A 13160-nucleotide genomic window follows, 5' to 3' on the forward strand; every position below is an offset into this window, starting at 1 on the left:
GATGTTTCAGTGAGTGTACGGATCTGAACTTGTTCTAAGTAAATAAATAAAAAAGGTATTGAGTTGTCTGACCCGGCAGGTAATGGTGGCAAAACAAAAACATTGTTACTTAAAATCAGGACGGGGGTGCGCTCTTCCATCTGCCAGGAAACGCTGGGACTGTCCAAACCAGTTCTGAACCATTACAGGGCGGGGGCCGCTCTGCGTCGAGCAGGTTTCACCACGCTGGTTCTGTTCTCTAAAACAGAGGAGGGGGTGAGGAGACATTAGTCACCCTAAGACAACTCTGCAACCGGAAACTTACCAGGACCCTGAGAAAATGTGGAATAATCCTGGAATATGTGTTTATATATATATTTATATAAGTCAGGTGGAGCTGAGGAAAAAACAGATTTGTTTCCACACAGAAAAAGAGCAGTCACAGGATTTGAAGTCAAGAAATACAACTTTTATTTGAGCGTAAACAAAAAAAAACAAAAAACAAAAACAACTGCATAGGAAATGTTTAAAGTCCACAGAGTACAGAAAGCACAGCAAGCGACTAATATGTTAATAGTCTCGTCTGCCTCATTTAGACTAAAGACCTGACACGTGCACTTCCATTCACCACGATGTATGTGCACGTGCGTGTGTGTCAAGAGGTTGGGAAGGTGTGCTGGCGAAAGCAAACACACACAAACAGGTTAGACGGACACACGCGCACGCACACGTACACACACATACACACAGAGCAGCGTGGATGAGGAAGCAGCAGCAGCACCCGTCTAAACTCAGCTGGCCATGCTGGCTCATCCCCACTCCTGGACCCAGAGGGGGATACATTCAGGGGAGATCCGCTCGGAGAACAGATCTCTCAACGCGCAGCCAGCGGCTGGGAGGACAGGACGCGACTGGAGAGATGTGGCACCTCGGGCCACACGCCTCCCATCTGGGCTGATGGTTTCTAAACAAACGTGACTCTGCACGCTCGACAACAGCTGACAGGGCTCCGCCCCGGCCGCTGGGAAGGAGCTTCCAGCATCGGATGTTCGGGAGGGTTTTCTGAGCTCCGATTCGTCCTGTAATCGTCCCAGCAGATGGTTGCAGCAAGTGAACATCGACAAGATCCCATTTATCCCTTTTCTTCACAAAATACATTCTAAAAGGGCCAATGAGCATCGAGTGGTGTGAAGCATTTGTAATTTTGACAAAAAAAATAAAAAAGAAAAAAAAAAATCTACTAATCAAAAGATGTTTTTTTTTTTTTCTGATTGGGAAAGAATTTGTTTTATAATATGTAAATAGACACACAAAAGGAATCAGGCTAGTACTGAGAGTTCATAAGAGGGTAAAGAAAATCACTACATCATCACTACTGGACACCTGCAGCACAGGGCCGAGGGAACTACCTGAGTTTTGTTTTTGTTTTTTTTTATATTCTTTTTAAAATTTCAAACTTGTTTTTCTTCCATTCCTTAAAGTTTACAATCACTTAGAACGAGGTCTATGACCTTGCAATTGTTGCCTCATGCAGAATTGTATTTCTTCTCTCCCTTGAGGTCTGGAGAGGACAGAAATTAAATGGTGGACAGAAACTGCAAAAGGGTCAAATGCAGTCAAATTAAAAGCCATCGCCTCCCTGCCCGTTTTCAAAGAAGGGAAAATATTTATGATTTGTGCTGTAGAACCCGAGCTGCTTCTCTCACATAACATGCAGGAAGAAGCGAGAAAAAAAAAAAAAAAAGAAAAAGAAAAATCCCTATTAGCACTAAAGCACTAAACGGTCAGGGGTCACACCAAAAACTCTGCCTCCACAATTTCCCAGTAATTAAAGCCTCGCTGGTTGAACAGGTTGTGCTGTGGGAGCCTCAAGAGAACAGGAAATACAATCGCAAAGGTCAAAGGGTTAATTTCATTCATCCAAATTTTCCATTTGGTATACATTTTGGAAAAACCACCCCAAGAAATGAGCCACCAACCCCGTCTGAGTTTTTCCATCACCTAACTGGGAGACATCAGTATAATACAAAGACTTTTAAAGCATGCAACAAAAGGAAACACAAATAAGGTTTAAAATACATTTTTCCTCTTTAAGAGTGAAGACCTAAGGATCTTAAAGATAGAATTCTGCAATCTTAAAAAAATTTAATAATAATAATAAAATAAAGAAAACCTGATGCAACATGAGTGAACATCTCAGAGTAATACTGAAAAGAAATACAATCTTACTGGTTAAAATGAGGTTTTGCAATGTGAGCTCATCAATGTTTTTGCTTTAATAATGAGCCAGTTTGCCATGTTATGATATAATATGGCATAAACCACAAAACCGTCGAGCTCGGACTCATACCAAGGTCCTTCGCAACCGAAATCTTGCGTTGACGCCGAAATTACATTTGGTTGTGCTCAAAGAACTCCTGTGCATTGAAAGGCGGACATGTGAGGATCGTAACTCTTTCAAAAAGGAGGCCACTTCCTCCTACCCCTTACCCCGGCGCGGACTAACAAAGATCAAGTGGAATCTGAATGTTCATCATCATGAGGTAAAGAAAAATGGGGCCCAGCCCTCTTAAGTGCATCCAATCAGAGAGAAGAGGATTTACTCTCGTTGTGCTCTGATTCAACATGTTCAACTGTGATGTAACGGTCCAGTGACACAGTCTACAACAGCGTGGTCCAGACGCCCACCCTGTTTGGCACGAACCCTCACGGATCATTTTGGCACGATGCTGTCTTCTGAGATATTTGGTTTCATTGTGATAAAGGCATAACTAAGCAGGCGGTTTACAACAGCTGACCACGGGGTTGCAAGCGCACAACAACAACAACGGCCATCAAAAATCTATTTCCACTCAAAGCTGTACCATGATCTTTGGTCCTCGAGCTATGAAACATCAAGGAGAGGTATATGTGTGAGGTTACAACGATGCATTGTTTAAATAAGAGTAAAAGTGAGGTATTCACGGAGGGAAGGTTGAGGTATTTGAATGATTAAATGTGCAGTAGCCGTGAGAGACATACTTGAGGTATTCAGGAGTTGAGGTAAACAAGACAGACAGTAAATCAGCAGTTCGTTAAAGAATATCTGAGACTTGAGAACGTAAAACATGATTATGTGCAGACAGCTGTCCTCTCAGACGTGTGTGTGTGTGTGTGTGTGTGTGTGTGGGGGGACAGGCTGAATATTTTCATAGATAATACAATACAAAAAGTGTAGTGCTTCCAGAGTGAGAGCGATTGCAAGGGCAAGGGGATTCAGAACCCCACAGCGCTTTCATCACAAAGAATTAGGATCCGTCACTTTAAAAGGATACAATCTGAGACGTAACTCTGAGCCCACAGGTTTTCTGATATCTAATAAGACTGTGGCATTTGCCTTATGAGCTGAGCAATAGATGCGAGGAGGAGAACCAGTTTCTCTTTGGTGCAGATACTTTCTGTTCTGGACACAAACACATCTACAAGAAGGATCTACTTTCCACATTCACTCACAGAGCCGCGGTCTTGGTCTTAGCAGGAGGAGAAAGTACGTACGCACAATCACCCGTCACCAAGCACTCTATTCTTCAAAGCCTAAGATATACAGTGCGATGAACTCAACTCCATGAGCGTCAGGAACTCTAGGCTTCTCAACAAAAAAAATATATATATTAAAAAAAAAAAAGGGAATTTTTTATTTTTTGTTTTTCTTCTTTTTAAACTGCCAAGTCTATAATTGGCTGCTGTGCAGAAACTCTACCTTTGGTTGACTCTAGTAGTTGGTCTGTAGACCTCCATCTTTAGAGGAATCGGTCTACTAAACGCTAAATCTGGAGGTGTCTCCTTAACTCAAGCATAAATAAATAGGGTAGCGCGCTGTGATGGTCCTGTCTCGCTGGACCTCACTAAATCCGGGGCCCCAGGAGCCAAAGGGCGTGGCTTTCAACCACAATCCAAATCCAAGAGATTGTTATGTTCGGCCTTTACTTTGATGTCATTAATGTCCTCTGGACGGCCAAATGAGGTGTCTACTTTTGAGGCTTTTGTCACACAGCATGCCTCATGCAAAGGTGTCATTCACTTATATGATTAAATCTCTACATTTCGATGACTAAATATGTTTAGATCTCGGAAGATTCTACTCTAAAATCTTCTTGCGAGTTCTCCCGTTTGGAGAAGATGCGGCTCTCCTTGCATATTATTCTGACTGGACAGTATTAACATATTTTCTTCTGTCACTAAAACATCCCTTCATCTCGTCTGATGCGTTCAGGGGCCGGGGGGATTGGTCAAAATAATGTGGCTGATGATATGTTAGGCATCATTTCAAGGATCATTTTTTAGAGCTGATTCACTAAACTTAATAATTATACTCATCAATAAACATCAAATCAGCATTAGCCAGTAAAATTATAAGGAGAGCTTGAAAAGCACTGATCATTCTTCAATCAGTCGCGTGACGACCTGAGCTTACTTTGATTCCATCAAGCTTGGCATCTCTTCACACAGTCTTCCTCGGCTGACATTTCAAACTCCACAGAGCGACACAGAGAAAAGGGTCAATCTACAGAAAAACTAAACTAGCCTACAATCAGGAAAGGACACTACTCAACCCAAGTTAGCTTCTGAGCGAAGCTTCATAACGAGAACGAATCATGCAGCCTCTACAGCGCTCTGAGTATTGTCTCAGCAACAACATTCAGGAGGTTTTCTTTAACTCGTATTTCAAAATGCACAGAAAAAATTCTATTAATCCTGTGCAAATATCAACCCAAGACTCAATTTTCTCTCTTCATTTTTTTTTTTTTTTTCATTTTTCATATCTCACTTAAATAACATAGTATAGAGGTAGACTTTCTTCTTTGTAAAACTTCACGGACTTAAAACCTCTGCTCAGCGACTATGAGTACATTCATAAAGAGCTAAATGAGGTAGGTATGGAGCAGAGGATACAAGATTTCAAGACATGTGAAATTCCCTGAGATGTATGTTGATGGAGAGCTGACAGAGAGAACTGAGAGCTGCTGAAACACCGGAAAGGAAATATGGCTCTTTTTTTAAACATTTTTTTTTACTGATTATCCATTTGTACAGGTCCCCTTTGTTGTGATAACCACCGATGCAATGAACATGAAGAAAATAAATCCAGAGTAGTAATTTCCCTTCATTTCAGCATTCTCTCAGGCCTCTCTGAATCCGCCTCCTTCCCGTTGATTCATTCTCTCGCCTCCATTTCCTTCACTGAAAAAAAAACTGCAAAAAGGACAAATGGAGGGAGAGAATGCAAGAATTGTTTTTTTTTTTCTTTTCTTTTCTTCTTAGAACTTGAGGATACGGTTATTTCCAAAGTCAACAACCACAATGACTCCCTCCGGGGTCACGGCCACGCCGGAGGGGCGGTCCATCTGTCCGTAGCCGCTCCCCTGCGTGCCAAATTTGCATAAGAAGTTTCCGTTGGGCTCGAATATTTGGATTCGGTGGTTGCGAGAGTCGGCCACGATGATGCGGTTCTCTTGGTCCACGGCGACGCCCTGGGGACGCAGGAACTGCCCGTTCCCGGTGCCCTCGGAGCCCAGGAAGCGAGCGGACTGGCAGTCCGGCCGAATGACCAGGAGCCGGTGGTTGTTGAAGTCGGTCACCACCAGGTGGTCTTCGTGGTTGAAGGCCACCCCTCTCGGGGAGTCGAAGTGTTTCCACAGGGCCCCCTCGAAGCCGTACTTGTTGAGAAAAGAGCCGTCTGGAGAGAAGAGCTGCACGCGATGGTTCCTGGTGTCTGAGACCAGGATCTTACCCTCAGAGTTGACAGCCACATCCCAGGGATAGTTGAACTGTCCATTCTTGGTGCCCTTTTCCCCAAACTTCAGCAGGAACTGGCCCTCAAAAGTAAACACCTGTCAGACAAAGTAAATGTCTTTAAGAATTGCATGTTTACATGAGAAGTAGAGGAAGAATAAGCACAAGGAGCAGTAAACTTTCCAAATTCCATGTATATATGACTTTTTAGAAACAACCCCTCCCCCAAAGCTTTCGGACAGTAGACAATAGGGCTGGGTATCGATTCAAATGTCAAGAATCAATTCGATCCAGATTCCTAATATTCAGAGTCGATTATCATGATTCGATATTGATTTGGCTTAGTGTTATTTAAAATGTTTTTTGAGCTGTTGCCTGAATTATATGACTGTAAAATAACTAGTCAAATAATAATTTCACAATAATTATTGTGAAATAACTAAAACATAAATAACTCAAACAGGCCTTTCAATATCCATTTAAAGTGCAAAAAAGAAAGAAATTGCAACAGTTCATGCAGTAAACAAATCATTTTAGCTTATCTAATTTATTCTGTCACCACGCACACATATTGCCATGAAGCACCTGGCATTTTTCAGAAGTGTCATGACAAACTGACAAAAATCGATCTTGAGACATAAGAATCGATTTTTAAGGAATTAATATGAGAATCGATTTAGAATCGGAAATTCGATTTTTTTCAACACAGGCCTAGTAGACAATGTTTTTCTATGCAACGCTTCTTTTGATTCACATGATGGGATTCAAACTAATTGACTAAAGACGGCTTTCCTACCTGAACGCGGTGATTGTCCTTATCAGCCACAACAATCCGTCTCTGACTGTCACATGCGACCCCAGCTGGACGATCAAACTGCCCAGGCCGAGAACCGAGAGTGCCAAACTTATGGTGGAAAGTACCACAAGGTTTGAATATCTGAGAGAGAGAGAGAATATAAGGTTAATCTCTTTTATGACTTGCAAGACCAGTCTCTGATGTTAGCTGGAGTCCAGCAGCAGCAGCTAACCTGTAAAGGGTTGAGATCAAACAGTTCAAACAGAAAGCTGCAAACTGCTAATGCTTTCCCCTAGGAAAGTACTACACATGTTTAATACAGTATAACTCAGGCACGAGTGAGGGATAAAACGTTAGCTTTAAACATCAGTGAAGCCCCGATATGTATGCTGACTATGTATGACCATTAGAGAAAGTGCTTTCTTATCTCCACTCGTCATTTATGTGGATTTCATAATAAGAAACCCGTTAGACTTGTGAGTGGGAGGAGGATTGTATTCAGAAATATTTTATTTTTCAGCGACCTCAATGATAAAATCCTCTTCGTTTATTGACTAAAGTGAGAACTAAGACTACAGATGGATCTGTACCTGTATGCGATTGTTGCTGCGATCAGCCACCACCACGTATCCCTCCTTGTCCACGCTGATACCCCAGGGGCGACACAGCTGCCCGTCTCCCTCCCCTTCACATCCGAAAGCCGACACCTGGGAGCCGAGGGAGCCGTAGTTGCGGCCAGACTTCACCGTCACCTTGAAGGGGCTGCCCTGGATGTGCTGGTTACACACCAGCACGGACACCAGATGCTCCCCCTCTGTTTTGGGCAGGTAGCTGACGGTGTAGGAGCCGTTCTGGTGGTCCGTTACCTCCACCGCAGACAGATTGCCATCTGCGACTGACATGACTATTGCAGAGATTGAATCCCCGCCAGAAAGGCGTGGCTCGCCATCATGATCGTATCCAATTACGGTAAAGGAGGCGAGCTTGCCACGAAGAGCGCCCTTCAGACCCTCTCCATGTGCTTTGGTGACTGGCGCAAAGGCTCCGCTGCTGATCAGGCCCATGGACTGGACGGCTATGTACAGAGCCTGTTGGAATGGAGAAAGAACACATTTGGTTCATTTTATTGTTAGCAGAAAACATTTGTAACAGGAAAAAAAAAAAGAGTAAAACTAGTGTTGTTCCGATCCATCGGCCGCCCAATCGATCGGGCCCGATCACGGCATTTTCAAAACATCGGTATCGGCCAACAAAGTATCGGGACATACCTAGTTATTGTTTTTAATATATATTAAATTGTTTTATATATCGTTGCATTTGACGTCACTTCCGGCCAGCAGCCAGAAGTGACGAAGTAAGCGAAACTAACATGGTTTACATGTTTGAATTGTGAAATGTTATATATGTTCATGTTGCATTAAGCTGCTGCTATTCATTTCATGCCATTCAGAATGTTGCACTAAGGTTAAGCCAAAGAGTATTTTAATTTTCTTGTGTTTATGAGTTTGACTGGATGTCATTCAACTACCTCTCTTGAAGTTAAATCAATATATTTTTGTTATTGCACTATTCTGCACTTTTTGTTTTAGTTTACAATTTCATGGTTTTACATTTTGTGGCACCAGAGCTGATAAGCTTTGTTGAAATATATGTCCATGTTGTTCTCCAATGGACAATAAAAGAGACTTGGGATTATTTGAGTTTTTACGGAGCCCCTCTGGTGACATTTGAAAAAAATAAAATAACTCGTGGCCACGCATTGATTATCTCGTGGCCACGAGATATTAACTCGTAGCCACGAGATAATCAATGCGTGGCCACGAGTTATTAATGCGTGGCCACGCATTATTTAATTTTTTTCAAATGTCACATTACTACACTCGCCATGACAATACTCTTGCTCTTTAATATAAATAGACTATAATTACCGTTATTAATGATGAATAACCATCCCACCAAGGAAGTTGCATCCACGAAGTCCAGACAGTAGGTTATAATGCCATCCACGAGTAAAATAATGCGTGGGCACGAGATACATAATGCGTGGCCACGCATTGATTATCTCGTAGCCACGAGATATTAACTCGTGGCCACGAGTTATTAATGCATGGCCACGCATTATTTTATTTTTTTCAAATGTCACCAGAGGGGCTCAGTAAGTTTTAGTCCTCTTTTTTTTTTTTTTTTTAAATTCATTCATTGCCAAAATTTATCTGATCGGGAAAAAGTATCGGGAGCCAAAAAAGTGATCGGATCGGGAAAAATCGGGATCGGCAGATACTCAAGCTCAAGTGATCGGGATCGGATCGGGAGCTAAAAAAATCCTGATCGGGACAATCCTAAGTAAAACCAACATGAACTGTTGAATGTGCATAGTTTGAGAGCTCACCTGGTCTGGGGGAGTGAACATGACCCGGTCGTCTTCCTGAGGCTGCAGCAGCCCCCTCAGGGACTTCAGCTCATGGATCTGGGTGAGCATCCTCTCCCGGGCCAGCAGCACGTCCAGGTGGTGGCCCTCATCCAACACCTGACTGACGGCGGCAATGCTGCTGTCTAACTTGGTCAGACTCTGGTGGAGTTTCTCCACCTGCAGGTACAGAGACTTGGCTTTCACCTGACGAATCTTCTCCACCTGGAGAGAGAGGGATTGAATAAGGAACGTGTTAACGGTTTAAGCCTGAAACTCTGTCCACCAGACCAGAACATGCAGAGCACACCAAGGTCTCTGAGAAGAAAAAGAAGAGTCGATACTTGCACACCAAGTCAGTCAGTGTGCTGATATTAAAATCCCTCTGGAAGAATATAGGGTAAATGAAAATATGTGATGTTTCAGTGGTTCATACCTGAAACATTTACTAATGTAAAGTAGCAGTTGAGTTGACATCTCAGCAAAATGTGACCTGCCAAGTACCACTTCTATTAAATCATATTTTTCTCTGCAACAAGAATTAAAATGCTTGGTCATGAACATAATCTAAACCTGCCCTTTTAGGGGTTATAGTTCTCCAGATTATCTAAATGGTTTTCTATGGGTACAGATCTTACATCCTTTGTGTTTCTGGTTGCAAATTTAGCTTTTATAAAATGCAATGCTGTTATTATTTATGAATATTTTATCATTTAAGCACAAAAGGTTGGGGATAACGTTTCATCTGTTGAACGTGCCCCCAGAACTATCTACACCATTTTGTGTTGAACAAAGAAAGGAGATTACGAAATAAAGATTTGAAACCAACCTTCAAAAGGGAACTAATATTTCCCAACTAATAAAAGGAAAATGTAAAATTGCGAAAATTGCAAAAGAAAAAAAAAAAGAAAAAAAAAAAGATGATGAATGCAGTTAAGTAATAAGCCTAACAAGTTGTGGTACAACCTAGGGCACAGAGATTGGGTTCTTACTTCTCATTAACTGAAAAAGAGAGAGAGAAAGGAAATCAATAGCCTTCATGTGTGTGTGGTTCGGGAGGGACTCCCTAAAGAGAGAGAGTCCAGGTGACGAGGATCTGAAACTTCAGCTTGCATTTGCATGACTTTGCGTGGGAATCAGTGGGAACAAAGACTCAAGCTCAGGCTTTCTGACAGACACGACCGGTTTCAGTTCCTCTGCTACCAGACAAGCCGAGGAGGTAAAGAGCAGAGAGAAATGAGAAGGAGATCTTCATGTCAGCTCCTACTCTGCTTATTCAGACAATAAAAGACGCACCCGAAAAGTGTCACATTTGAACCAAAACGACTGTGTCGTGCTGTTATTTTTCAGCCACACTTCTCTCTCTCCAGTTCATAGCAGACGGCTGATTCACTGAGGATAATCTGTTTTCAGTCTCCGTTTCCCTGATTCAACATGTGACCACAGCGCTGCCTACGGGAAACACCAGCAGTCTTTTTCAGTACCATGTATGACTCAGAAGTCGCTCGGCTCAACTTGCAGGCTCTCTGCGCCCGAGCTGAGCAGAGCAGCGACGTCGACATGGTGGGATGTAAAGACATATGTCAATCACCAATGTACCACCACCAAAGACTTTGTTCTGGTTTGAAACCTCGCATTCAAGTCAAAGGTTTACAGACATCACAGATATTTATAGAGACATTTCTGGAGACTTTTTTTACACAGCTTTTAAGATTGGAGTCTTTAACATAATAATAATAATAATAATAATAATAATAATAATAATAATAATAATAATAATAATAATAATAATAATAATAATAATAATAATAATAATAATAATAATAATAATAATAATAATAATAATAATAATAATAAGTTCAATCAGGTATATGTCCCCAAAAACCTATAAAAGCCAGTTGTGGAAAAAATAAATACATAAAAAATGAATCTTCCTAAAGTCCCAATCCCAACCCTTTATAAAAAAATAAAAGTTAAAGTTAAAATTAAAATAATTAAAATGGTCTCATGACAAAAATCCTATAATCCCTTTAACATACACAAAAATATAAGATTGTGAAATAATTGTATTTCTTATGTTGTTCAATAATTCTGGCTGATGATAAAAATGTCTCTTTTGAAGCTCGGTTTGACAAGAACAGTGTCTTGTTAGCAAAGAGGCCTCATAGACTGCTTTGTTTCTCAGTTTGTCATTATAATTATTACAAAGTTGAGGATTACAAGATGTGATCAATATTAATGTAACAACTTCTGTTCTGTAGCACCGTTAGCAGCCAGGAAAAAACACACTTGCATCTCTTAAGTATAAACAGAAACCCGATACGTTAGTGGTGTGATGTATTGCTAGTTTAGCTCCTTAGTTATGGTCTGCTGTTATGTGATTTAAGGTGCAGAGATGAAATAGAGAAGCAGTACTTGGAGCAACACTCACGCTGGAACATATCACACTACACATCAGTGCTTTTATATCTATACATCATGCTTCTGAATCTACGACAGCATGTGCTACCTGAAATCCTGCACTAAGACGGCTTTACACTGCTCCCATTTGCTTGAACTGGGAAAACTGAACATCAACTGACCAGCAATTGAGTTTGCTTAGTAGCTTTAAAGTCAAGTTGTGGCTTTTGTGTCCATCAGTATGCAAGGCTTGTCCGGCATTCATTCTGTCATCACCAGAGGGTCCTGGGCATCCCTCTGCACCTCAACACGTGCAGCCCCAACACATGCACCCAACTGCACTGGGTGTGTGCCGGCTAAGCCTGCACCTGGATCAATCCATCATTCAGAGGAATAATAAAAACAAGAGAGGGTTGATTTCAGGATGAACTACTTTAGACTGATTGCAGGTCCATGCAATCGGCCGGTCTGGAGCTTTTCAACATAAAAGGTAGTACGAACAGAACGGTGTCCATGTCTGATTTAGTGTGAAAAGGCTTGTAATCCTATTTACTTTTATTCATTGTAGAGAGGACACGGTGAAAGAAAACCCTCTTTGTGCCACAAGAACAGACTGACATCAAGCTGCCTGTTCTTATCGTAACATAATAACACTGTTTAGCCCGCTAAATGCAATTTTGATTAAATAGAAAAATCAGTTTGCTTCACATATGAAACTTCTTGAAGGACAGAAAACCTACGTGATTAAACATCTCTTCCGCTGCATAATGTCAACCTCCGTGACTGTAGAGGTCTGATTAGAGTGTTTGTGTCATTTCTCTGCAGACGGATGTATTAATGTCACCAGTCTAAATCATGAACATTACTGTAAACAGTTATTGAATGCTCTTCTCCAGCATTTCTTTTTAAACTAACTGGTATTTATGAGCTGAAACAGGATTTATAAACTATATGTGTGTCAAATTTTATCACCAGCTGGCCTTTATAAATACCGCGCCACTATTTACAAACCCAGTTGCAGCCACTGTATACAAGCTGAGAACCATAAATGAAAACTGCTTTATGTGTTACAAATATTATCCATCATATGCTCTTACATCACACATATTTTTGTTAAATTAGTTATACACACTACAGACCAAAAGTTTGGACACACTTCTCCATTTGTTTGAATGAGAAGGTGTGTCCAAATTTTTGGTCTGTACTGTATTTATTTGCTAACGTGAGTTTACTTGACAATGACGAGGATGCTGAACAGCCTGTTGGTGAGAGGAAAGTAGGTGCAAAAGTAGACCTTGATCTCTAGCGGTTTCTGAGTCGATTGCTGTTCACACAACAATCAAGTGCCAACTACCAATTGCCTGCCGATTTGACACGGATCTGTTGGTGAGCTCTGCAACTGGAAAATCAGGCCTAAAATTATGCAGCCGGAAAGCAACCGTAGACAGAGCTACAGCATTTCTCAAAAAAAAAAAAAAAAAGTATCTTGCGGATACTAACCCCGGCGGATCTGATGATACAAGTGTGACAGGTACTGATAAAGGGAAAGAGATCATTAAATATTTCTCTGAAGTCCCTCATGTGGCGTATCAGACCTAATTTACACAACATGCTGGTGAGAGCAGACCTCCCCCTCCATCCTGCTCACATCTGATTAGCTCCAACCCTCCTGGAAATCACCCATATGGCCATCCTTAATGCCATTTTATACACAAACCTGAATCAAGTAACCTTAACCAGGAAGAGAACTGAAAATGAAAGGGCTGTTTCAGGTTTTCCCACATGTGTAGTATGCCGCTGACTCTC

General features: G+C 41.5%; 1 protein-coding gene across 1 annotated transcript in view; it reads right to left on the bottom strand.

Moving 5' to 3' along the window:
- Positions 1-459: 459 nt before the first annotated feature.
- Positions 460-13160, bottom strand: part of trim71 (tripartite motif containing 71, E3 ubiquitin protein ligase) — a 35068-nt gene continuing 22367 nt past the window's right edge. Inside the window, exons 4-7 of the mRNA XM_061741045.1 lie at positions 8937-9179; positions 7138-7635; positions 6548-6688; positions 460-5849 (exon numbers count right to left, since the gene is read on the bottom strand). Coding sequence (XP_061597029.1) covers positions 5277-5849; positions 6548-6688; positions 7138-7635; positions 8937-9179 — 1455 coding nt within the window. The 3' untranslated portion in view covers positions 460-5276. The remainder of the gene's footprint in view (positions 5850-6547; positions 6689-7137; positions 7636-8936; positions 9180-13160) is intronic.

Source organism: Cololabis saira, chromosome 15 (assembly GCF_033807715.1).
Source record: "Cololabis saira isolate AMF1-May2022 chromosome 15, fColSai1.1, whole genome shotgun sequence".
NCBI lineage: Eukaryota > Metazoa > Chordata > Actinopteri > Beloniformes > Belonidae > Cololabis > Cololabis saira.